The 26836-nt window shown below is 40.2% G+C and overlaps 1 protein-coding gene and 1 long non-coding RNA gene across 2 annotated transcripts; both read left to right on the forward strand.

The window, feature by feature from the left end:
• Window positions 1-282: 282 nt before the first annotated feature.
• On the forward strand, window positions 283-6071 carry LOC101167235 (putative ferric-chelate reductase 1). Its single transcript, XM_004078594.3, has 7 exons — window positions 283-410; window positions 692-762; window positions 1448-1648; window positions 3219-3326; window positions 3918-4062; window positions 4172-4306; window positions 4863-6071. Exons 2-7 carry the CDS (start codon window positions 694-696, stop codon window positions 4913-4915), a joined length of 711 nt encoding a protein of 236 aa, XP_004078642.1. The 5' UTR covers window positions 283-410; window positions 692-693; the 3' UTR covers window positions 4916-6071.
• Window positions 6072-22332: 16261 nt separating this feature from the next.
• Window positions 22333-24857, forward strand: LOC105356105. Its single transcript, XR_910358.2, has 3 exons — window positions 22333-22574; window positions 22728-22822; window positions 22970-24857. It is a non-coding gene; the product is annotated as an uncharacterized LOC105356105 (long non-coding RNA).
• Window positions 24858-26836: the final 1979 nt, after the last annotated feature.

The raw sequence follows: 26836 nt of genomic DNA on the forward strand, positions 1-26836 counted from the left end.
AGAAACAACCCCCAACAGCCTTCATACATATTTATAACGACCTTCTTTTCTAAGGTGTGTTTAAAATATTCACAGTTTATGTCAACACCACCTCAAAATGTGTCAATTAATTTGGGTTTTAAATGTTTCGGGCAAAGAGAAGAATGCAGAGAAAGTTTTCCATCATGGAGTAATGAGGGCACGTTTCACAAAAACTGTTGAGAGTCTAAATAAGTCAAGGAGGAAGTACATACCTTCCATCCAGGTAGTTGGACAGGTGAGGGTGTCATAGAACCCGCCCTTTTTCTGACTGCTGATAAAGCCCCTTCAGCCAGCATCAGCCCACAGCATCCACGGACTCCTAAGAAGCGCTCGCCACCAAACTGAGGCTACATTTGTTCTTCAACCTCACCGAAGCTTCACTAAAGCCAGTAAGTCTCATTTTCCTCACAAGGGGGGGGGGGGAATTTTTTACCTCATAAAAAGTAAATTATCTGATGTAGAAAATATCAAATAAAAATAACATTTAAGCTTTACTGGAAAACATAAAGGGTGGCTCTTTAAAAGATTTCCTTTTTTTTAAAGTATTCTAAATAAACACATTTGTTTAACTGTGTTTTGAAAAAAATGACAGCTTTTGAAAAGCTTAGGTAATGCAGAAACCTAAAGATTTACTAATATAGTTTTCCATATTTCTGTGGCATCTTGGCAGGAATGGAGAGAACTATTAGTCTGCTGATTTCCACACTGGTCCTTCTTGTGGCTCCACATGTCAACGCACAGGTTGGTGTTAAGTTACTGTATTTTTTAGACTCTTATCTTAAAGTTATAACAAAGTAACTACTGTATCATCAGAGTTTTGAGTGAACAGGTTTGATATTCATAGAGATCAGCCTCTGTGATACTCAAGCTGTTTACATCTGTTCTTTTACTGATGCAGTCTCAAAATGTCAGGCCAACAGATGATGATTCTCTTTTCTTCTTTTTAATCTAGAGTGCTTTAGAAAAGGTCTTTTGTCAGCTGTGACTTTTCTCTCGTTTCACAGCGGTTTAAACGCTCTTCACAGTTGGCTGTATTTGTCTACGTTGTTCCTCGTTCTACAGTAACGGCAAAATATTGAACTTCATAAAAAAACTGGCCTCTTACAAATAAGTCAAAAATTCTGACCCCATTGGCAGATTCACTTAAAAAATAAAACAAATTTGCAGCTTTCTTATTTTCAGAAAAGAATTCTAGTCACCAAGAAATGTTTTCTTAAACCAAGATTGTTTGGAAATTGATAAACTTTCCTGATACGATTATTGTTGTTGAAGACAGAAAGTGAGACCCTTTTTCTTGAAGCAAGAGTCTTTCTTAAGGCTCAGTTTTAGCCGTGCAGAAGCGGATCCCTCAAAGCACAAGAAAAACACAATCTCCTATCAGGATAGTAACATCTAATCATCTATGCCTTACTCCTGTCTCCTGCAGTTTAACTTCACCAGGACAACCTGTGAGATGTCCAAAGTGTGTGTCACGGATCCCAATAACTGTGACCCTGCGGGAAACAGCACCTGTCTTTTTGGATCGTTGAAAGTCACGTCCCAAAATCCTCCAAATGGCTTCAACCTCTACAACGAGCTCAGTGGAATGTCCTCGGGATACATCGCTCTGGGGCTCAAACCCGGACAGGTGAAGGCACACAAACCAATCAGACCAGCACAAAGTTGATCATTCAGATGCCAGAACAAGTCAAACCACTCATTTTAGGATCAGCCTGGTTCCGTGGTGATTTTCCTGTCAGGCGACATCACCTTTAGCGAAACTTCCCGCAGTCATCCACGACAGCATTTTATTTAACTCCAAGTGCAAACACCAGTTTCAAGCAAACAAAACTTTGATCACAAATGAACAAATGTCTTTTGAAATACGATCACCCTCTATGTAGACTCTGCCTTTGGTCAACAGAAACAGGATGGCCCATAATCCCACAGCTGGTGAATATAAAACAGCAGAGAATATTTATAGACTTAATATGTGATGTATTGAGTCTGCGTGAAATCACATATTAAACACTGAGACAACACCTCATTGTTATGACCGGAATTTCCCCAAATCTCTCTATTTCACATTTTTAATGCAAACATAGTGAGCTCTACCTTTAGATGGTCTAGCATAGCTAACAAGCTCGCTAGCATGTCTTTTTATGTACTATTGCGTCAATGCATTCAGTTAAATGGAAAATAACATCTGTTTAAGAAAAGCAAAGATAAAAATATGTATGATTTAGGCAAACCTGGAACCTGCTTACTCCAAAACAAACGCAGAGGTTTAACATGTTTGATTCGGAGTGCACTGGTAACCACATTTACATATTTCCCGCTCTGATCCCTCCACAGGGACTGCATTCACGAGAACAAAAGGAAACGGCTCACAGTTCAAAATAACAAAAAACACTTTTTTTTGGCAAAAAAGACATTCACCCCAAACAGTAAAAGACCAAAATGTGACTTAAATGAATATTACTTTATCAATAATGCCCACTCTACATATAAAGGGGTTTCTGTCCTCAGTGGTTTAACATAGAAATGTGGTTTGACGTCATTTTAAGCTGGTCAGGGATGGTGGTTGTTGGAGGATCCAAACACAGCAGACTGTGGTGGAATGGTCATACAATAAATGACATTTAAACATGCTAAACTACATTAAGACAAAAGGATTACAAAATCAACATAAGAAGAACTTCACAGCAGAGGAACCAAGCGGGGAACAAAAGAGAGGAACAAAGCAGCTGAGGGTCAATGACCTATAGCAGAAACAGCTGAGATGGTTGGAAGTAAAAAGCTGGTGTGGGCGGGACTACAAGAAAACAGAAACATGAAATCCGAACATGACCATCAACACCCCTCCCATCACTCATTACAGATGGAGCTTTAGCCCTGAATAACTCTAAAGCATGTTGTTATTGAGCGCTATAGTGTTCCAAAATGATTAGTCTGGAGACATGTGTTGGTTTGGGCTCACAAAGATTTGTGTAAGGAATCATGGGCTGTTTAGTTCAGGACTAAATAAAGAGCCAGGGTTGTGTTCAAAGACTCCATCATGCAACAAAAGCACGAGCAGATGAACCATAAGAGAAGACACAAAACCAAAAATAAAAAATAAAAATCTGCTTTTAGGGGAGGGAGTTAAATCCAGAGTTTGAGAATTTTCTAGTCAACATTCTCTCAATGTTTAACCACTGCCTCTGTTTTTTCCTTAGGGGAACACCACGCTGTACATCTGTGGCAGGAACGACACCAACAATGAGACTTTCTTTAGCACAATGTTGCTCAGCGGTGAAAACAATACGCTCACCAAGCTAAGCACGGTGAGGCCTGCATTAAACCTTACATTGTTTCTGCTGGGGAAATTTGAACCACAAAAAGTAAAATAAGAGAGCAGTGATGTAGTGGTCAGTGCTCTTGCACTGTGTGGAGTTAGCATGTTCTCCTCGTGCATGCGTGGCTTTTCTCCACACTCCAAAAACAGTCTTCATGGGGCAATTGGAGAATCTAAACTGTCTGTAGGTGTGATTATGAGTGTGTGGTCGTATGACAGACTGCCAAAACATCTGGGGTGTCTCCCCACCTTCTGCCAAAAAGTAGCAGGTATAGGCTCCAGCATCCTCGTGACCCCGAAAGACATTCAGCAGGTTTAGAAAATAGAAAATCAAAGCACATTAAATTGATAAGAAAAACTGAGTGCTTTTTTTATAATTCTTATGGTGGAATATGAACATAAAGAAAACTCATCTACAAAATCAGAGACTATCACAAAGATAGCCATCCAAAAGGATTTGGGGAGGGGTTAAAGTTTGAATTATTTTTTGACAATGTATCAAATTGTTATTTCATTTTTTCAACGAGAAACTTGTGTTTATCCCTCTGTGCTAATGGTTTACTTCGCCTAATAATTTCAGAGCATGGCAATGTTTCCTGGTAACATGACTGCCGGTAAGATCCAATGTGTTTTCAATGTTACCAACCTGAATGCCACCACCTCAACCAGGAGCTCCCAGGACTCCACATTCACTGTTGTGATTGGAAATGGATCGGTAACAGATGGTAAGTAATCAAGAACAAATAAAAACAAACACTGTTGCCATTGAAAGCAGAAAACATTTCTATTGATTAAACTGAAAACAATGCTGAACTACCCAACTTTATTCTGCAGGTGTCATCGGGAACTTTATGAAATTAAGTTCCAGAGGACCTCTGGACCTGAATAATCCGGCTAACACTACAGCTAACACCACAACCGTACCTACCACAACCATGTCAGCTGCCACCTCTGTGATGCCCTACCACGGTAAAAAACCACAGCTGCCCCCAGACGACAAAAAACTCCAATCACAGTCAACCATCGCTGTCTCTGAGTTAACAGTTAACTGTTTTTGATGGGTGATGCTCTGAAAATCCAGCTTCCATTCTCAGAGCCGTCTTGTTTTGAATGTAATTTTAGTCAAGGGACATCAGCTGCATTCGCAATAATGGTACTTCGCCGTTTTCTGCTGATGCAATTGTTGCTGACGTCAATGACATTGAACGTGTCACTTCAGGTTAAATATTGACAAGCTAGAGATTCCCAGAAACTAGTCATGCTCCACCTCAAGCCACCCACCTGACCAGCATTACAAGAAGTGCTGTTGGCAGAGAGGGAGGTAAAAAAAAAACAGGAACTTTATTGTTGAGGAAACAAAAGACATTCATGTCACTGTTTTTTTCCAGTAAGGTGGAGACATGAATTGTTGGGAAATTGATATCTAATAATCAGCTGTCAGTAGTTTTAATGAGCCAGGAAAGAGATAAACAATTCAGCTCCTTTTCATTTCACTAACCACTGACTCGTGTGTTTCCCTTTCCAGCTGTGCTGGTCCTGCTCGGCATCCTGGGGATGACTGTCCTGGGAACGGCATAAAGATGAAGACGAAGAACTGTGCTCTGACGACACAATGAAGGCAGTCACTGAGACAACTGAGTGTCAAAGAATGTTTTTATTTACCCTCGGTCTGAAGAAAACACCATGAATTTCCGTTGTTGCACTTGATATTCTTGGACCTTAATTAGTTCTAAAATGCTCCTTTCCTAAACATTTCTCTGAGCATTAAAACACTTAAACGTGAATCAGAAGGGGTTGATTCTTAAATGCAACAGGAAGTGAAACCTTAGTGACCTAAAGACAGCCTGCATTCAAACAAATCTTTGACTGAGAAGATCTTCCATGAACCCAAAAACTAAAATGAAGGGAAGGGAACTGATGCAGATCCCTGAGCTGAAGACAACATGGGCATTTATAACATTAGCATCCCTTTGAAGAACACAAACAACCAATGATGTGCTTTGGAAGTAGAATGGTGTAGGTGAATTTCAAGTCAAGATGCAACATTTTTAATCAAACTTTCTGAGCGTCACCCCTAGATGGCAGTCAAGCCAAACCAAAGAGTGGCTGACTAATTAGCATGAAGAATGTTTTAATGTTTATCTTTAGTCTTAAAATACTTTTGTCCTTCTTTACTGTTTATATTTCAGAAACTCATTTCAAAAGCATATTGATTGGATATATAATTCATTAAATTATATTCCCAAACTACTGGTTATGAGTTTTTAAATCAAGGGTTTTGTATCTTGCCTGCATGTTCAACTAAAAGCTTCAAAATATTTGGAAAACTTTGTGTTTTCTATAATCAAGAATTTTACAACATATTTATGTAAAAAATAAAATGTCAGATGCTGAGAAAAAGACATTTTGTTTCATTTAGGGCTCATTTGGGGTCTTTTTGATGCAGGATTGATCTGATTTTAACAAAACAGAAAATTAAATGATAAAATTTTCAAAGTACAAAATGAAAATAAAATTAACAAGAGTCAACTATAGACAGAAACATCCACAATGAACATGTTTTTTTCTATGTATTTAGTCGTAATTTATTATGATCTTTTTAGATATATTTGGATGTTTATATGATTAAAGTAATTTGTCTTTGTTTCTAATGTTGTAATGACCTTTTTTTTAAAAAAGTCTGTTAACTCTGTGATCACTTTTTGTATCAGTTGATAAATCTTCAACCAAATCCTGTAGTTCTCTTGAGCATTGGTTTTGTTGTCTCTTGTTGGCCTCCAGGGTATTCCTCAGAAACACTTATCTCACCAACCTGATTGGCTGGTGAACGTGACACTTGTGTCAGCTCTCTATAGGTAGCCACACTGTGACGCCATTCCAACGCCGCCTCTCTCTTTGAAGCACATCTCAAATTGGTTGGTGGCGAGCTGAGCTGTTCACAGACTGTGGTCGCCCTGCTCCGTTGCTGGGCTCTAGTTCTGCTTACTGACTGGATGACGATGCCTTATGGAGAGAAAATGAACTCGTGGGATTTGTGTGGACGTAGTTCTTCATTTAGGTATCTCATACAATACATTTTGTAGGTACCTGTGAGTCCCTACCTGGTGTATTCACATGTACAATCAAAAATGTACAAACACATAATGTAATTTACACACCAACAAATTAAAAATTACAGCAGCTAAAAGCTAACTACACAAACCTTTAAATCACACCAATCGCCTGATACACACAGACAAAACCACATTTACACACAGACTAGAGTTACAGGTGCTGAGGGGTTGTGAGATTCCTTTCATGTCTTCTGATCAGTGATTGTGGCAACACAATTTTGAGTGAGACATTTACCAAGTACTTTCCAGTTGCCTTGAGTTGGAACATGCTGGACTTGCAACAGAGGCCCCCGGTGCCTGCAGGTATGGTCTCTGTGAAGAGTCTCTGACATTGATCAGCACTGCAAGCTGTCTGGAGTGGAACCTTACTTGTGGCTCCAACAGAGCACAAGACCTCCACAGGATCTTCTCATATCTAAAGAGAATATCTGACCTGAACTTTCCAGACCTTGGCAAAGGCTGCAAAGCCTCAAGCATTGTCTGCCCCAGTGAGCTAGGCCAAGAGCACAACAGCCTCTCTCGCCTTGAGTAAGGACATGCAAGTTGTCTGCAGGCACACTGCATCCTGACTTTTTGTTCCATTCTGACAGTCTGTTAGGTCTCGTCATGAGGGAAAGTAATTGCCCCAGGCCACGAAGGCGGCAAAACATCAACTCCCTGTTTTCCCAGATCTGCTGGAAGAGGTGTTAGTTTGGTGGAGAGGCCGCTCTTCCAGCAACAAAAGCCCAATCCAATGAGCGTCCTTTGTAAATTTGAAGAACACTGATAAATTTTTGTTACATATTAAAAAGTATAGATGTTCTACGGTCAGCCTAACGGCTATGTTTCATCTGTAGTTCCTGGATAGGTGGCAAATTTGTCTCCATAAAATCTTTGTGAAATTAACAAAAAAATTCCACAAAAACATAAATGAGAATTGGAGAATAAAAAAAACATTGTACAAGGACAAAAGTACAACATAAATATGAAAAAGCAAGAGGAACAATATTAAAAGCTTAGTGTTTTATATAAGAAAAGTAATGATAAACATCCATCCATCCATCAATCCATCCATCCATCCATCTTTCTCTGCTAATCCGGGTCGCGGGGGCAGCAGTCTAAGCAGAGATGCCTAGACTTCCCTCACCCAGGCCACTTCCTCCAGTTCCTCTGGAGGGACCCCGAGCCGTTCCCAGGCCAGCCGAGCGACGTAGTCTCTCCAACGTGTCCTGGGTCTTCCCCGGGGCCTCCGTCCAGTGGGACATGCCCGGAACACGTCTCCAGGGAGGCGTCCAGGGGGCATCCGGACTAGACGCCTGAGCCACCTCAACTGACTCCTTTTGATGTGGAGGAGAAGCGGTTCTACTCCGACCTCTCTGTGGGTGACCGAGCTTCTCCCCCTATCTCTAAGGGAGCACCCAGCCACCCTACAGAGGAAGCTTATTTCATATTCTGGACCTCGTTCTTTCGGTCATGACCCAGAGCTCAGACCATAGGTGAGTATTGGACCGAAGATTGACCGGTAAATTGAGAGCTTTGCTTTTTAGCTCAGTTCTCTCTTCACCACAACAGACCGGTACAGTGACCGCATAACTACGGACGCTGATCCAAACCGCCTGTCAATCTCACGCTCCAGTCTTCCCTCACTGGTGAACAAGACCCCAAGATATTTAACCCTTGTGCTATCCTATGACCCCACCCTTACATGGACGTGTTCTCCCTACCATGACAAAGGTGGATAAAGGTGGAAAGATTTCATGTAATCCATGGACACCAGTGAAGATCACAAATCATTGAAGAAAAAAGGTTCAGAGCACTGTTTAGTGGGTCTAAATGACCCAACTCCCAATGTTAAAGTGCCTAGGAGAGCACAAGGGTTACACTCCTCCACCTGGGGTAGGGACACTCCACCCACTGAGTGATGGCAAACTACTTAATTAATAAACATGCATGATTAAAATGCAATGTAAACCTAAAAGCTGCAGAGACAGATGTCAACTCTGTAAAAAAAAACATCATAACACTTACAAATATCTGTGTTTCTGGGAGATTTGAAAACCTTCCTCCTAGCCTGCTGATTGGATGAGCTGGAATATGAAGCCCTCATTCGGTTCTGCAATGACCGCAAAACAAATACACACAGACATTCAGACCACAAAACAAATACACAGAATGGTCCAGGAGCTGTAACATCCGTTTCCACTCAAACCATGTCTATGCAATCCCAGCAGCTCAGTCTACTCTACCAGAGATTTGCTTAAACTTGACCTTTCATTGACACAAATAAAAGAAGCCTGTAGTCTACACAAATCAACACCTGAGGCCAGGGACATGCACACAAAGAGCCCTAGTTTCCTCCTTTTATTAGTATTAACATTAATAAACTCCTGTTAGAGATACAGAAAAAAGACATCGGTGCAAAACCCTGGTATTCTATCGTACCCATTGTATTGTAAGAGAGAGAGAGAGAGAGATAGACTGCTGCCTCACAGAGAACTGAGATGTGGCAGAGAAGCAGCTTGAACCTGAGAGTTCTGGTCTAACTGATTCAAGAGCATATATATGGGTCATATTTCAGAAAAACATTCCATATTTTTCAAGGAGCCCGTCTCTATGCCAGACGTCTGAGCACAGTGCATCGGTTCATCACAGAGCAGATGGTGCAGGGACAGGAAGTTATGTACTAAGTACAAAATAAAACACCGGGGGAATTTTCAAAAGACATGAACTGTGTTTAAGGTGAACTCAAAGCTTACTTACTACAGGTCTGAAACTAAATTTCTCTGTTTAATGTAATATTTTCTAATTAGATTTATCTTCTTTAAGTTTTTATATCATTCACTTTCACAATTTTTGGCATTAAGATCAAGCCAATCACAACAAAGGCCTGTGTTTGGAGGATGAGATGCAAAAGAGAATTGAGTGAATTCCAACATAGAACCAGAGTCACACTGGATACAGCTGTCAGGAACTGGAGTTGCAGGAGCCAAAATGCAGGAAACTGGACTTAGAGGTAGAAACATAAACATTTATTGAATAAAATTAAGCCGGACAAAAACTGTGGATAAAACAAGGGATAAAGTAGATGACTTGACAATGTAGAACTAAAAACCAGACACTTATTTAACAATGAACAGAAATGAAGACAGCTGTGGATGATTAACATGAACCTGGTTTGACTGACAGGACAGAACATGACCAGAAACACTACTGAAAAACAAAAACTACAGGAACCTTAAAGCAAAGTATGAAAGTAACATGACATAAGAAGAATAAAACAGAATCATTTTATTACAGACTCAAAAGGAACTTGTAACGTTTGCATGCTATATGCCGTGGTCAATCCACAGGTGTGGCATGTATAAACCTTGTGCTATCCTATGACCCCACCCTTCCATTGACGTGTTCTCCCTACCATGATAAAGGTGGATCAAGGTGGAAAGATTTCATGTAATCCATGGACACCAGTGAAGATCACAAATCACTGAAGAAAAAAGGTTCAGAGCACTGTCTAGTGGGTCTAGATGACCCAACTCCCAATGTTAAAGTGCCTAGGATAGCACAAGGGTTAAATCTAAATTATGTGAAGACAGTTCAGGAAACACATTTTAGTCTGGGTCACAGCTGCTTCATGTCCAGGTGACATGTCCCTCCAATTATCTGCTCCTGTTGAGAAAAGTGTCTGCTTTGCCCTTATTCACACAAACAGATCGGGACATGAATAAAGCAAGAGTGTTTGATGGCAGCAAACAGTAGAGAACATTGTCTGAAGATGTTGTCATCATCAGTCATATTGTCATTAATAACACGACCAAGATATTAAAGTTTAAGACAGACAACAAGCTCAGTATTGCACATCAGCCTTAGCTCCAACAATAAGCAGAGCATTCTTAGTAGTCTTATGATATAAAAATTAGTTTTAAGACCATAACTGTAACAGACATTTAAAAGCTGTTGCAAACTGGTGCTGCTGGGAGTAAAAACCACTAACATCCGGTATTGCATGCATTCAATTTGTTTGGCAAATCATTGACATAGAAAGTGGAGAAGACTGGGGACAATATGCCTTCCTGCCTCACCCCATTGCTCACACCTAAGGATGATGAAACACTTGGTCCCCATCTGACCTGAGTGTACCAGGATGATAGTATTTTTACAATTAGCCTTGGTTTGATCCTCTTTAAAAATAGTTTGGTGAGATTAACTCTGTCAAATGCCTTTGAACCATCAATAAAACACATTAGCACAGACAAATTGTGCTGTCTGTACTTATGGACAATTTCTTTTAACCCTTGTACTATCCTATGGGGTTCAGATGACCCGATCTTTACATTGACGTGTTCTCCCTACCATGACAAAGGTGGATAAAGGTGGAAAGATTTCATGTAATCCATGGACACCAGTGAAGATCACAAATCATTGAAGAAAAAAGGTTCAGAGCACTGTCTGGTGGGTCTAGATGACCCAACTCCCAAGTGCCTAGGATAGCACAAGGGTTAAAGAAATTGGAGGGGGATTTTTGTCATCTAAATTCTAGTAACTTTACATTATTAAAATAAACAACATCAACTTTGTGAGAGCAGATTGTCTATAAAAAGAACATTTTGCGTGTTGGCCTAACAGAAAATTCAAATGTCAACCGTATATTCAAAACGTATCTTTGCTTCTCTCAGTTTCTTTCAAAATCACATGGGAAAAAACAGCACACAGCAGGAAAATGTTCCAGTTGAATTTATGGTTGCAAATCATTACTACGCAAATTATCACCAAAGAATAAGAGACGCGTGAGTTTGTACTTTAATTGCATTCCTGTTTCGTGCTGATCTTTGTACTTATTTTCTATTGACACTTTTTATCTTTTTTCTTTTCCACTGGACTTTGAGGTTCTTCCTTTCCACCACATTTCCATGATTTTTCTTTGCTTTTTAATAATGCAGGCAAATATGGAACTGGAACGTCTGCCTTCTACTCAAAAATTATCAGAGTGTGAAAAAGGGCAGAAATGCTTATGAGTCACAAATTCAAGTACGTTTTTTGACTGAAATGCATTTGTGGTTTTAAAAATGCCACAACTATACATAAACAGTGTACATCTGACTTATGTGATTTAACAAAATGACAACGATTTCCCTCATATTCCCTCATGTATACAGCTGATAGTTATCTTTATAGAAATAAAACCAGAGCTGTCAATTTTTCTTTCAAAATCAAGTGAAATCTTAACATTTTGTCATTTGTGTTGTTCTAACTCAGGGGTCTGCAACCTTTACCTAACGAAGAGCCATTTGGATCAGTTTCCCACAGAAATTAAAACAGGGAGCTGCAACACTAGGGATGTTAGAAAAAATCATTTTGCCGATATATCGCGATAGTTCATTTGGCAATACTTGTATTGATTAAAAATGCTGTCAGGATATTTATTTAATCATTTATGAGAGTTATGTTTCCTTTGATTTTTTTTCTATTTTACACAACCTTGAATGACTTTTTCGTCAGTCAAACACCCAGAGGTGTTTGATGAGTGAGATCATGGAAACAAATTCTGTCATGATCCGAAAACGAGACCGACCCAGATGCTGTAACCCGGAAGGAGGAGAAAGGTAAGTGGTTAGGTGAGTAATAAAGATTTATTTCTGATCAGATGAGGTTCTTGGGAGTTGGTGTGGCTGGAGGCTCTGACAGAGCTACAAGCGAGGCGAGGCCGGAGGTCCAGATGTGGTAAGGGATTCGTGGCATGGCTGGAGATCTTGGCGGGTGGCGTGACTGGAGTTCTTGGCGAGCGGCTTGACTGGAGTTCTTGGCGAGTGGCAAGGCTGCAGATCATGAAGGAGTGGTTTCCTGTGAGGATTCAGGAGGGTAGCTGCTGGAGGTAGCGTCTGACTCCGGTTACTCTCGTGGCATGAAGTTCCTGAGGCAACAACAAAACAAGGTTAGCGAGAGAACAAGGCAAGGAGCCAGACGTGAGTTTTAAGGATGACTAAGCACCATCAGCGTTAACGAACTGGCGAAGAATGCTGGAGCTGGGTCTCCTTAAGAAGAGCAGAGTCTTGATGAGGTGAGTAGTCACAGCTGGTGGAGTCAGGAGCAGAGCAGAGCAGGGAGGGGGAGGAGAACTGACAGAGGCACCATGACAAAATTCACTTTGTCGCATGTAAGCCCCCCTCCCCTCCACCATTTTTCACACAGACAGCGCAACATACGTCATCATAGCAGACAGTTGACAGAATACATTAGGCGCTAAATTGGCACCATAGAGCCGTAGCACAGGGATGAAAGAGCCGGATGTGGCTCCGGAGCCGCATGTTGCTGACCCCGATCTAACTCTATAAAGTCATTTTCAAAAAAGAGTTTATGTTAAGATGTTTAAGAATTGGCTGCACGGTGGCGCAGTTGTTAGCGCTCTTGCCTCACAGCAAGGCCCCTGGTTCAAGTCCCGGCTGGGGGACATGGAAAACACAACATCAGTGGGGGACCTTTCTGTGTGGAGTTTGCATGCGTGGGTTCTCTCCGGGATCTCCGGCTTCCTCCCACCATCCAAAAACATGCTTCATAGGTTGATTGGCAACTCTAAATTGACCATAGGTATGACTGTGAGAGTGAATGGATGTGTGTTTGTGGACATTCTACCCTGCGACAGACTGGCGACCTGTCCAGGGCATTCCCTGCCTTCGCCCACAAGTGGCCAGGATAGGCTCCAGCAGCCCTGTGACACCGAAAGGGAAAAACGGTACAGAAAATGAATGAAAAAAAAATGAATGAATGTTTTAGAATCTGTTAAAAGATTTGAACATAAAAGAAGATATTTCAAGCATCGACTTCCTTGTTATAATGTAATCATGTTTTTCCATCAGGAAGTCAAATTTGATTAAAGAAACAGAGGATTGTTTAAAGCTATTCGTGATATTTTTTCAAGGTAAAAACTTTAAAGGCATCAGCAAAGGTTTTCTTTGGTGATCTCTTTTTTTTGTGTTCAAATCTTTTAGGGAATCAATCAAATTTCGTTGAGAGCCTTTTTCACCCAATTTTTTTCTCTTTTGTTTAGAGGATGTATGAAAAAAATGTCAGATACCCGAGATTGGTGCAGATTTCAGCTTCTCAGATTTCAGGACATAACAGAAACCTCCAAAAACACCAAGATATCAGAGAATCTATCACCAAATTACAACTTTCTTTGTTTCAAAATGACACATTAACAATGTTTTATAACTTTTTCATGCTAACGTATTGTGAAGGAAATTGTTTTATTATTATCATTGCTTAAATGTATTTGTGTAAATGTATGTTTAAATGTTAACTCAGATTGACCTTTTTACCTCTTCTGAAAACAGTTCTGTGTGTTTGTTCATCTGCTTCTCATCCCCCACCCAGGATGAGGGGTTTACGACACTGTCCTTAACTGATAAGGGATACTGTTTGAAGTTAGAATCCACCAAAGGGGTCATTGTATGACACCCCCTAATGAACTTTTTCTCTTTGTCTTGAAAATGTTACCTCCTTCTTGTGTTCTTAATAAAAGCAGCACGAGGAGAGGCAGACCTTTGAGAAGAGAAGCGTGGTAGACGTTTTCTGTCACTCTTGCTCCTCTCCCTCGTGCATGAGAAACTTGATTCTTGGTTTGTTGTTTATAATTGTGTTTTTCTTTAATGTCTAGATGCATTTATCTGACATTCTTTGGTCCATTCGAGCCGGATGACAACATATCTGCGTCCTTGGGGGAGGACCATGCCGATTGAAGTCTGTGCACAGCCCGTGAGACCAGGTCTCCGGACGAAAGTCTGTCGTAGTGAATTCTACGCCGGCCAATCGACTGGTCTGATCCCTGGGTCCAGATTGACGTCATTCGTTAACCAGTCAGACCACAACGACAAGAAGCGCTTATTCAGGGGTTCGAGTCCCCGAAGTGGCCCAGAATTCTGAGGGACAGGTTCAAGTCCTGTTGCCTAAAACACGTGTGGGTTTGGAGTCCCAAAAATGTCCAGAATTCTGACTAAAGGTGTAGGTTCGATTCCTGCAGCCTAAAACGCGTAAGAGGGTTCAAGTCCCTAAAAGGCCTAGAAAAACAACAAAAGTAAAATAAAAAAGTTTTTTTTTTTGGTGTGAATGTGAGTGCATGTGTAAATATAGTGAACTTGTTCGAAGCAGTGAGCAGCTGGAAACCTTGCGGTGTTAACACAAGGCTGCTTGTTGAAGTAGAACAAGATTTCTTCTCATTAGGCTTTAGGTGAAAAGAACCCAGAGTCTAAAACGGGTTTTGCTCCTGGGAGGACCCTAAACGTGTGACCGGATCAGATAATAGGTCTGACCTAGAAGCACGGGGAGTGAAATTCGGTCCTGAGAGACATTCTCTGTTGGTTCTGATCACACTCTGTGACTAACGTAAATAAAATAAAAATAAAAAATTGGGGGAATTCAAATAGAAAGGTTGAATTAAAATGAGATTAAAAACATATGTAAAGGGTTCGTCCAGATTCTACTACATTCTTGAGAAAATGGGATAAAAACTACAATTTTAAGGGGCATGTACTGAATTAGTTAAAAGGTTACAAATTAAAAAATAAATAAAAAAGAAACAAAAAAAATAGTGAAGAATTAATTTGTGCAAAACTGTGCTTAAATGAAGCAACGAAAAATAAAGAATGGCATTCAGAAAAGTAAAACTAGAGAAACATGTCTGATTCCTAAAAAAGAGGAGGATAAATCAGTTGTGAGACTCAGACCCCTGCAAAAGCAGGCTGCAGCGGGCTGCAGACCGAGCAGGAGCAGGATGAAAGGGGGGGAGAGCAGAAACCAGCTGATTTCTCACCTCCTCCCTACCAGGGGACAAATGCTCCTCTGTTGACGGGTTTTTACCCACCAGTGACTGATTTAAATAAACCAGAAAAAGGAAAAATAATGTTAGGAGGAAAAGGGAAAAAACTTGAATGGAGTAAAATTATGGGGGTTGGTTTGGAAGAATCATCATTGAAGTGCCCAATCCTAGAGCTGGAGAAGATGGCCAGAGGCCTACACTTCTTTTGTTTAGCACCTGGACATTAGAGGATGTTAGGAAGGCAGTGAGGGTAGTTATCCCCCTTACAGGGAAAATCCACAGGATTTTCACGGGCAGATGATGGAAGTTCAGAGAGCTTATCATCTGAATGGCATTAAATGTCAGCAAGCATGTATGACTGCTATGAAGACTGGGCAAAAGTAAAGGAATCCTATGAATGATGACGATCCACCCAGACCTCTTCCGCATAACAATCTAAGTGTTAATTCAAAGTCTAACACTTTAAGGACAAAGAATTAGAGAAGCCTTTCCAATGAGACCTGATTATGGAAAGATTGGTCAAACTACGCAAAAAGATGGAGGGTTAGTGTTTGATTTTAGAGTCAGATTTGAAGAAGTTTTAAAGCTAATAGTGGACTCAGAGATAATGATAATGATGAAAGTCCCTATAGACAGTAGCTGAAACAAGCTTTACTGCAAGCTATGAAACCAGAGATTGCAGACTAGATAAGGACACTTTACATAGATCTGCCTACAGGAGCGCTACAACAGTTTATGAATTTTGCTGTTCATGCAGAAAAGGTGATGGTGAATAAAAAGAAATTCAGGAATCAAAGTGCAGATACATTTTGGCAGGAGGAAAGTAGTGATGTGTTTTTTGGAAGGAATGTGAACAGAGGAAGAAGTTGTGGAAAAGGAAGTTTTAGAGGAAGGTTTAGGCCAGGGGTGGCGAACACGCGGCTCTCGAGCCGCATGCGGCTCTTGGCGAATGAGCGTGCGGCTCTTTGCGTCTCGTCATATTTTCCATATCCTGTGCCTCATTTCTTAATTTTTTCCCTCTTAAACCACACTCAAACCATCAGAGGGTATTAAAAATAAATAATTAATAATACAAGTAATTTGGCAGCGTGTGTGTGTGTGTTTGATTCTGCTCCCGACACATACGTGACCGCCAATCATTTGCGCGGGTTACGCCCACTGCCGGAACACATAGACAAAGATTGATGTGCGTGCAGACCGTTACACTCATGGTCAAAATGGTGAAATTCAGAGTATACAGATAAACACAGGATGTTTCTGGAAGAACGGGAAGATTCTTACTTTTTACTGAACAGAATAGCGTCACGATGTTCATTAATATGAGCTTTTGGGAGCAGTAACATGGTCATGGCAGAAAAGAACAAAACGTATCCCGGAGAAAATGAAAAACTTCCTGATCTGACACAAATTGTCTCTTTTATTAACAAGTTGAAGCTTTTCAAAGTGCACATTCAAAATGGCAATCATCCCACTTTCCTTCTTTGTGGAGCTCACAGCAGAAAGCTGCAATCAGAATGAATGAAGCGCAGAACGTGACACTGCTTGCGCAACTGGACGGAAACGACCGCAGATCCCTTTTCTCATGGATCCTTTAATGCAGAGACTGACTCCCTGAGATCCCTGCTGGTCACTTATGAGGCAGGGAGAGAACCGGAGATAAATGAGCAGAAATCTCTTTGAAAGAAGACCCTGTTATAATTTAGAGAACAGACATCGGTCCGTTCTGACCGACACTCACGTAAAGGAGCTGATCAGAGAGGCTACAACTGGCCTGGGGCTTAGCCCCGACTTCAGCCCCCAAGACTCATGGGAAGGGGGGCATTTTCAGTGTAAAACCATGAGCCAGGTAGCTGTTAGCAGAATTTAGTTTCATGTCGTTTGGCTGAATGAGTGTGTATCGAAGTTACCGGGTTCCTGACGTGAGCAGGAAGGAGAGGACGTGAATGACACAGTCAGTTAGATTATAATTTATCACTTGTTGGAATATTACTGCTTAGTCTAAACTGATTCATTGCAATGTATTAATATTTAATAAATTATTTGCTTTTGATTCAAATGTCAGTCATACAATTTTGAATAAAAAAAACATATAAAAGCAAGATATTCTAATGAAGGTCTAAATTAATTTAAGTTGCACACAACTGAAATGTAATGTATTTAATGTGTTTATTGTGAATATGAATGACTCAGACACCAGAAGGATGCTCTGTCCAGATGTTTGTGTATTTGTTGGTGTAAGTATCATTGAAAGAGGAATGTTGAGACACAAAGAATTACCAGTTAAATGCTGTTGGATAAACGATGAAATATTCAGTTTTATCATCATAAATCTGATTTCAGAGGAGTCACATTCTCACCAGCATCAACCTTACTGCCCGTCACTGAGTAGTTGTGTGTCAGAGAGAGGCAGAGAAAAGAGTGAGATGAAGAGAGAGAGAGAGTGTGTGTATGAAATGAGAGAGAGGTGCCTGTGTGTGTGGAGGGGGTATCTGACCTCTAGGGTAGTCTCTGTGTTAACTCTGGTTAAGCTGCATTGATGTGTGTATTGAAGGTGGACTCTTTCCTTGAAATAAACACAAGTACAATACTGCTGTTCTGTTGTAGGGAGAGGAGTGTGTTGTGGACAATAATACGGCTTTAATTGCGTGTGTGTGTGTTGTGTGCGTCTTGGCAGGTCAGTGTGTAGTGTGGCTCTTTGACTCTCACAGTGAAAAAATTCGGCTCTTGGTGTCAAACTTGTTCGCCACCCCTGGTTTAGAGGAAGTAGCAACAGAGGGTCAGAGGGGAGCTGGTTTAGCTCGTGCTGGTTTGCAGCACCTTCCATCCGCGAAACCAGGGTTCGACTCCGGGCTGCTCCCTGTTCCCTTCTCTACCTCTGTGCCGGTTCCAAGCCCAGTTTGAGAAGGTTGCATCAGGAAGGGCATCCGGCATAAAACATTGCCAAATTTCCCATGCAACTTGTTCGCTGTGGCGACCCCTGATGGGAGAAGCCGAAAGTGGAAGGAGGAGCAACAGAGGGTCAGAGCAGGTTGATGATGGATGTTGGATTTGTAGACAGGGAGATCATTGGGAGAGAGAGATTGTCCTGAAAGGAAGAAAGCAGATTGACTAGATGGTAGAAGTAATGACAAGTTAAAAGATGAATCTGAACTAGAAATTCAACCAATTACTGATGAATTTTTAGATCTCAATGAAGTTTGTCTTATGGAAAAGCCAGAAATAACTCTTTATGTTCAGGGACAACCGTTTGTATTTCTTTGTGATTCAGGGGCTTGTAGAACTGCAATAAGAAGTCATTACCATGATTTTCCTAAGTCAAATAAAACAATACAAATGAGATCTGCAAATTGAGACTAAACACTTGAGTAAACTAGTTTGTTTTTAAAATCCTGACACTAATAAAACAACAAGCATTCCTGTGGTTTTAGCACCAAACTGTCCTTGTGATCTTTTGGGGAGAGATGTCATGATAAGATTGAAGTTAGGAATTTACCCCACTAGAGAAGGGGGGATGCAAGCACGACGTTGTCCAGATGTAGACATCTGTGTGCTAGAAGGCAGAGGTGAACCAGATTATTACTATTAGATTTTAGATCTGACGAAAACTGATCTTGGACAGAAACAAAAATAAACTTAATGTTTTAAAAGAAATGCAACCCAGTGCACCACAACAAGAAAAGGATCTATGGTTGAAAAAGGGAGCAAAGTTAGAACAAGGTCTTTATGTCAGCACAGAAGGAAAACCTATTTTACCAAAATCCATGTACAAATGGGCAGCAATTTTGAGTCATGGGCCTTGCCATGATTCAACAGGGGGGAGGATGAATTTATTTGAGAAATATTATACGACTTATGGATTTATTCTCTATTCAAAAAATGTTTAGTAAACAATGTATTACATGTAAGGGTCATAATCCCCAAGGCAATGTTAGACCTAAGAGAGGAAAATTTCCTGAACCTACTTTTCCTTTCCATACAATCCATATGTATGTTATTGAATTCAATAAAAGCAAAGGATTGAAATATTGTTTAGTGATTATTGAAGCATTTTCCAAATGGGTTGAAATTTTTCCATGTGCAACACAAGACGCTATTACAGTAGCTAAAGCTATTTGTTAAAGAATAATCCCAACTTTTGGCATACCACAAGTGATAAGGAGTGATAATAGTACACATTTTGTAAATCAAGTGATAGACAAAATGGCTCAACATCTTTGTATTGATTTAAAGAGACATTGTAGTTATCACCCACAGAGTGCAGGATTCGTTGAGAGAACTAATGGTACTAATGGTCAAATCAAAGTTAAAGAAATGCATGAAAGAGACAAACAGACAGTGGCCTGACTGCATAGACTTAGTTCAACTAAGCATGCGTATCACACGCACAGCAGGTCAACCTTTAACGCCTTTTGAAATGTTGAATGGACGTTCTTATAGGTTACCAGACCTTGATCCTACACAGCAACATTCTCCAGATGATGCAAATTTAGTGGATTATTTGAGAAAAATGTTTACCACTAAAACTGTGCAAAGGACAAATCAAGTGCCAGATTCCTTTTTATCTCCACAGGACACTTCACCAGTGCAGGTTGGTGACTGGGTGTTTGTGGAGGCCATAAAAAGGAAGTGTTGGTCCAGCCCACGGGGGGGAAGGCCCATTCCAAGTCCTGCTGACTACACCAACAGCTGTCAAGATTGCTGAAAGGACGTCTTGGATCCACCTGTCACACTGCAAGAAAAAGCATCTGGGTAAGGCTAATTCCAACTGCTAGGTGGGGAAGTCTGACTACAAAGGGAGGCAGCTGTATAGAAGCTGCTTGTCTCAACGTCAGCGAAGCAGGGGAATCCACCTAGTTTTAGGGAAGAAAGCACACCAGATCTCTTTTGCACTACACGGATCCTACACTGTTAGAGGACTTGAGGAGGTGATGTGCTAGTAACCTCTCCCTCCCGAAGATAGGTACATATCCACCATGGCGTGTCCAACTGGGCTAAGAAACAGTTTATTTTGTTTACTGTTCCTGCTATTCCTGACAGGAGCCACCACAAGGACTTGGTTCTTTTGGAATCATTATCCACCTGCAAGAAGAACCACCAACGAGGAAAGAAACATTTCTCGGCGATGGCTGAGTATTGATGAACATGATGTTTTGAATAGTCCAAAAATGAACATAACTCACCTGTATATGACAAATTCTTGGTATAGGTATGTTATGTTACTGGCTAAGGAAATGCATAGATCTGATTGCTATGTTTGTTCTGTAATTGAAGCTTCATCCCTACATCCTAATTTACAGGCAAAGCAATTTTCTGAGTGGAAAGCGACTGTGTTATTGAATATAATACCAGAGGGTATATTAGACTGGAGCCGTCACCACTTCAAATGTTACTCTTGTAAGACCGAGTTGTAAGAGTTTGTATCAGTTTAAAAAACTGAAATTGACAAAATCATTAGCTCCATATGCTTGTGTGGAACCAGGAACTGTGTTTGCCACATTGCGTAACTAACAATGGCACAGAGTTTTTAGGAACTTTGCCGACGAAGATGTGTCATGAACTTCTTGTTCCCTTCACAGTCCAGATAATCAATGACAGAGTTTCCCATGGTTATGCTGTTCCCTGCCCTGGAGGACGTTGTGTTGGATCTAATCCAGATTTAATTCCAGGTAACAATGGTACTTATGTGGTTGATCAAATGTTTTGGTTATGTGGGCAGGCCCTCTACCTCAGTTTGCCTAGAGACTGGAGTGGGATTTTGTGCTTCTGTAAAGGTCACAGGTCACACTTTCATAGTTTCTGCAGTCCATGAGCCTCACCTGGACCACAGACGTAACCTTATTGATGTCAAGCCACATGATTCCATTTGGGGATCAGATGTACCTGAAGACCATAAACACTGGAATACTGGGGAAAAGGTAACTATGGCGTTATTTCCCTAGGTGGGAAATGCTAAAAACGCTCTCAGAATTGAGACCATTGATTATTGATTAGGTTTATTTTTGAACGCTACAATTAAAGCATCAAAAGGCTATTATGAAGAAATTTCAAGCATGAGACTTATGGTTCTACAGAACAGATTGGTTTTGGACTTATTGGTTGCTCAGGAGGGAGGTGTTTGTAAAATGTTAAATGATACCTGTTGTACATTTATTCCTGACAACACCGATGAAGGTCACAGCATCACTGAAGCATTACATCAACTTGAAATGGTTCAGCAGGCAATGCAGGATGACAGGAAACCCCAATCTTGGGATTTCTTCTCCTGGCTTGCTTTTGGTTCCTGGTGGCAACTTTTGTTAAAAATAGTGACACCTATTCTTATGGTACTGATCATATGTTGTGTGTTTACTATGTGCATTTTTCAATCTATGATTTACAGAGCTGTGAATGGTGGAGTACAAAGTGTTCTTATGAGTCAAGAATACAACTTGTTAAAGGGAGAACAAGATGACTGTAATGATTTTGAAATTGAAATGACTTGAGAAAAAAAAAAGAACTTCTCATCTGAGTGTAAATTGAAAGTTTTATGAAAATGAAGATGTCACAGAAAACTGAAAAGAGATGTGATATTGGATGTGAGATTTTAATATTTATCAATGATAAAAAGGAGGGACTATGTGAAGGAAATTGTTTTTATTATTATCATTGCTTAAATGTATTTGTGTAAATGTATGTTTAAATGTTAACTCAGATTGACCTTTTTACCTCTTCTGAAAACAGTTCTGTGTGTTTGTTCATCTGCTTCTCATCCCAGCAAGGAAGAGAGGGGGGTTTACGACACTGTCCTTAACTGATAAGGGATACTGTTTGAAGTTAGAATCCAACCAAAAGGGTCATTTGACGACACCCCCTAATGAACTTTTTCTCTTTGTCTTGAAAATGTTACCTCCTTCTTGTGTTCTTAATAAAAGCAGCACGAGGAGAGGCAGACCTTTGAGAAGAGAAGCGTGGTAGACGTTTTCTGTCACTCTTGCTCCTCTCCCTCGTGCATGAGAAACTTGATTCTTGGTTTGTTGTTTATAATTGTGTTTTTCTTTAATGTCTAGATGCATTTATCTGACACGTGTTTTGATAAAATAAAATATAAGCTTTATTAAACTTAGCTATTTGTTAAAGAAAAATAAGAGATTAAAGAAAAGGTTTGCATATTTCCTTTTACCAAAGGTTTAGTGACCTCTTACCAGTAATAGCTGAGGCATTGAGGAAGGACACACCCAGCTACTACGTTTATAAAGCCATCCTCTGATAGAGTAAAGCTTATTTTTTACACGCTTGACTGCACTAATGTATGCAGATCACCTATATCCACGGAGATCAGGTGCAGCACAACTCAACAGTAAGTCTTTTAAAATAAAATCTGATCAAATCATCATATAAAACATGTTAAGTCCCTGTTTTCCCTTTGAAAAGTGATAAATGACTTGAATATAATACTGGAGAACACTTTGATGACTCACGGCTTGAAATCTGCTTTTTTTTTTCTCTTTAGAGGAGATATTTGAAATCCAGGCAACAATGGGGCGAGCATTGATCTTGCTGATCTCAACAGTGATCATGATTGTGTCTTGGGGTGTCAAAGCACAGGTCAGTGTTGCTCCATCTGGGCTCCATTGTTACAGAGCCACACAAATCATTAACATGTAGACAATCTGAGAGAGTCAACATTAATTCAGAATATTTTAAACTTCATACAAGCCTTATAATACTAACTGGATATGTCTGTCTTTAAAGGCAGTAAATGGTACCAACTCTACAGATGGTGCTACCACGGCTAACAACACGTCTACTGCCAGCTTTGCAACGCCTCACCACGGTAAAAAACAAAACAAAACTACTCACCATCAACAGGAACAGACGGTCTATGCAACAACTCAACATTATCTACTAAATGCCAAAGATTTATTTAAAAATGAAAAGACTCTTTTTCTTGCAAAGGCTTTAGAAGATATTACTTAATAAATCTAGTTCCACTCAACAGTAAGACAATCGATTAGAGATCTGCGAAACTTAAGACATGCATGAAGATAATGAATGAAGCTGTGAGGATGCAATGAAGGCAGTTTCAATCTTTCTCTTTCCTTCACCCTTTAGATTCATTTGCAAATGTCTGAGTTTAAAACTCAATTGTAAAGCAGCAAAAGCAGAGAATTAAAAAAAAATATTTTCCAATCATGTCTGTCATGGCATGGTACAGTGGTTAGCACTCTCACCTAACTGCAAAAAGGTTTGAATCCCGGCTGGGACCTTTCTGTGTGGAGTTTGCATGTTCTTCCCATACATGCGTGGGCTTTCTCTGTGGTCTTCGATCTCCTCCAACAGTCCTAACAAAAAGCTCTTGGTGTGGGGGGTGAGCAGGTGCTCCCCCTCATTTGTCTCACTTTCAACATTCCATCATCTATCACAAAATTCTTTTTTTTAAAGAATTGTCATTTTTGCATACAAACATAAAATACAACAACAAGATCCAGCCAAAATTTTTTTTTTAGGGCTGAACTTTCTGAATAAAATTGTTTCATTAATTTTGTGATTTGATGGCTATGAATAAAATTTACGTCTTTACATTCTGCTTGCTGCAATAGCTTGAATGTGCAAAAATTCAATTTCTGTTGGAACAACTAACAAAAAGTCAAACAATGCTAATATTCTAGGATCAGATTGTGCAGAGATAGACAGAACTGCTGGTAGAGATCGGTTAATAAAAGAAAATCCTAAACTGGTCAATGAAAAACAATAATTGAAAGAAATAACAAAAAATATCACTTATGAAAACCAATGGAAAAGCTGCATGTTGTGCAAGTTGTGCAACTGAGAGTGTGATTGTGTTGCCCTCAATAGACTGGTGACCTGCTCAGTGTGTACCCTGCCTTCTGCCAACAGTAGTTGGGATTGGCTCCAGCAACCCTGTGACCTGTCTGTGGAGTTAGATTAGATTAGATTAGATTAGATTAGATAAAATTAGATTAGATTAGCTAGATGACGGCCGAAATCATAGTTTTGTTTCTGTCTGTATAAAAACACTCTCCACTGTTTCTTATGCAAAGGGAAGAATATATTCAAAGCATTTCCTTGAAAATTTGGTGAGGTATAAACAAATTCAGCAAACACACAGAACAAAGCAGGAACTGCAGATCTGATACACGGAAACTCCGAGCTACTGCTTCACAGCTTTCTCAAATTTTAAACAAAGTGTGTAGTTTTCTGTTTTTATTTCTTTTGTTGTTGCTTTTTTCTGTTTGAGCTCCTGTGTGCACTGCTGGATGAGTAAAGACTGTCTCCATACATTTTCTTATCTTCTGTAGACAGACAAAGGACCATCCAGAATAAGATCTTTGTTTTGTTACATGTGAGATATTCCTGTGCTTTGAATATAGACAAAGATGTTGTACTTATGCAATCCTTAAAACATTCCCTTCATTTGCCTCTAACTTCAAGTATCATAGTTAGAGCTTTTTTTGCCTTGACTGTTTATTGAAAAAAAAAATTGATTTAGTGAAGGTTATGTCACCATATCTATGATTGACTCAGTATATTACACATTGATCTTATGTAAAGAATGCTTATTTTCATTCTGTAAGGAAAGTCTTGCAAACTTCATAATAAAAATACATTTTCCCTTTAACTTTGTTTTGTTTTTTATTTTCTTTACATAAACTGTTCAAGTGATGAAAAACAGAGAAAGATGCCAGATATAGAGACACTAAAGAATCAGTCACAATCTGTTAGGGATGTGAATCTTACAATGACTCACGATTCGATTCAGATTGTTGAGGTGCTGCTTCGATTCAGAATCGTTTCTCGATTCAAAAATTGTAAACACACAAATGCAACTTTTGGCTAAAGAAATTGCATTTATTAATACTTCTGTGCAAACCTTTTTTGAGCTTCAGCTCACTAAGGCAGTGAAAGATTTTTCCAACAAGTGCTTGACCAATTTCCAATAACAGAGAATTTGGGTCTGAGACCTTAACAATATAAAAAAGTGAACCCTTATTTACCAATACCAATAATATGTATGTATGTATGTATGTATGTATGTATGTATATGTGTGTGTGTGTGTGTGTGTGTGTGTGTGTGCGTGTGTGTGTGTATGTATGTATATATATATATATCATATATGTGTTTGTGGATCCAAGATCCATGAGTAAATCAAGCTCAAGGCCCCAACTGACATTGTTCTCAGTGAATGTCTCAGGCAATGGAGAGCAGAGGATACAGTGCTGGAGGACAGATCCTCATGGGAGGACAAACCCCTGCATGGGATGTACCACCAGACCATAACTGAAGTGGCTGATTTCAAGAAGTCCTACCAATGGCTAGAAAGGGCTGGTCTACAGGACAGCACTGAAGCGCTCATCCTGGCAGCTCAGGAACAAGCCCTGAGCACCAGAGCAATAGAGGCTCAGATCTACCACACCAGACAAGACCCAAGGTGTAGGCTGTGCAAAGAGGCGCCTGAAACAATCCAGCACATAACTGCAGGGTCTAAGATGCTGGCAGGTAAAGCATACATGGAGCGCCACAATCAAGTGGCTGGAATAATATACAGGAACATGTGTGCAGAATATGAACTGGAAACCCCAAGGTCAAAATGGGAAACACCTGAGAAGGTGGTAGAGAATGAGAGGGCAAAGATCCTGTGGGACTTCCAGATCCAGACTGATAGGATGGTAATGGCGAACCAACCAGACATTGTAGTGGTGGATAAAGAACAGAGGAAAGCCGTTGTGGTGGATGTGGCGGTGCCAAGGGATGGGAACATCAGGAAGAAGGAACATGAGAAACTGGAGAAATACCAGGGACTCAGAGAAGAACTGGAGAAAGCCTGGAAAGTGAAGGTGACAGTGTTACCTGTGGTAATTGGAGCACTCGGGGCAGTAACCCCCAAGGTGGAGGAGCAGCTACAACAGTCACCTGGAAAGACCTCAGACCTCTCAGTCCATAAAAACGCAGTACTAAGAACAGCTAAGATACAGCAGGACCCTCAAGCTCCCAGGCCTCTGGTAGAGGACCCAAGCTTGTAGGAGAAACCACCCGCGGAGGGTGAGAGGGGCGTTTGTTTTATATATATATATATATATATATATATATATATATATATATATATATATATATATATATATATATATATATATATATATATATATATATATATATATATATATATATATATATATATATATATATATATATATATATATATATATATATATATATATATATATATATATATCATGTTGTCTCTTCAGCTGTTGCCTGAGCCCTGGCGGGTAGCTCTCACTGCAAAGCAGCAGCATTGGATCGGGCAGGTGCTTTTTACCAGGGACAGCTCACTGAGCTGAATCTGTAATGGAACCCTCTCCAACCCAGCCAAATCTACTACCAACCTCCCGCATCCACGGACCTGTTCTTCAGGTGTCGACTGTAGATTCCTCATAGGGTCTGGGGTCTTCAGCTGACGTGCCTCCAGCCTTTGTGTGGCAGGTCCCTGACGAAGGCTGGGCTGTTTAGGACCATCCGGAGGGTCCTGTACATCCACGGCTGGTACCTCATGGCCATTGATTACCTGGAGTGCAGTCGGTGTAAGAAGAAGGTCAGGG

The sequence above is a fragment of the Oryzias latipes genome, chromosome 17 (assembly GCF_002234675.1).
Source record: "Oryzias latipes chromosome 17, ASM223467v1".
Lineage (NCBI taxonomy): Eukaryota > Metazoa > Chordata > Actinopteri > Beloniformes > Adrianichthyidae > Oryzias > Oryzias latipes.

What these genes read in the sequence shown, in the direction of transcription:
- LOC101167235 (XM_004078594.3), top strand. Translation starts at nt 694, where the DNA reads ATGGAGAGAACTATTAGTCTGCTGATTTCCACACTGGTCCTTCTTGTG. An exon ending in TGGGGCTCAAACCCGGACAG is followed by an intron (nt 1,649 to 3,218) that starts GTGAAGGCACAC and finishes TTTTTTCCTTAG; the next exon opens with GGGAACACCACGCTGTACAT. An exon ending in CGCTCACCAAGCTAAGCACG is followed by an intron (nt 3,327 to 3,917) that starts GTGAGGCCTGCA and finishes TAATAATTTCAG; the next exon opens with AGCATGGCAATGTTTCCTGG.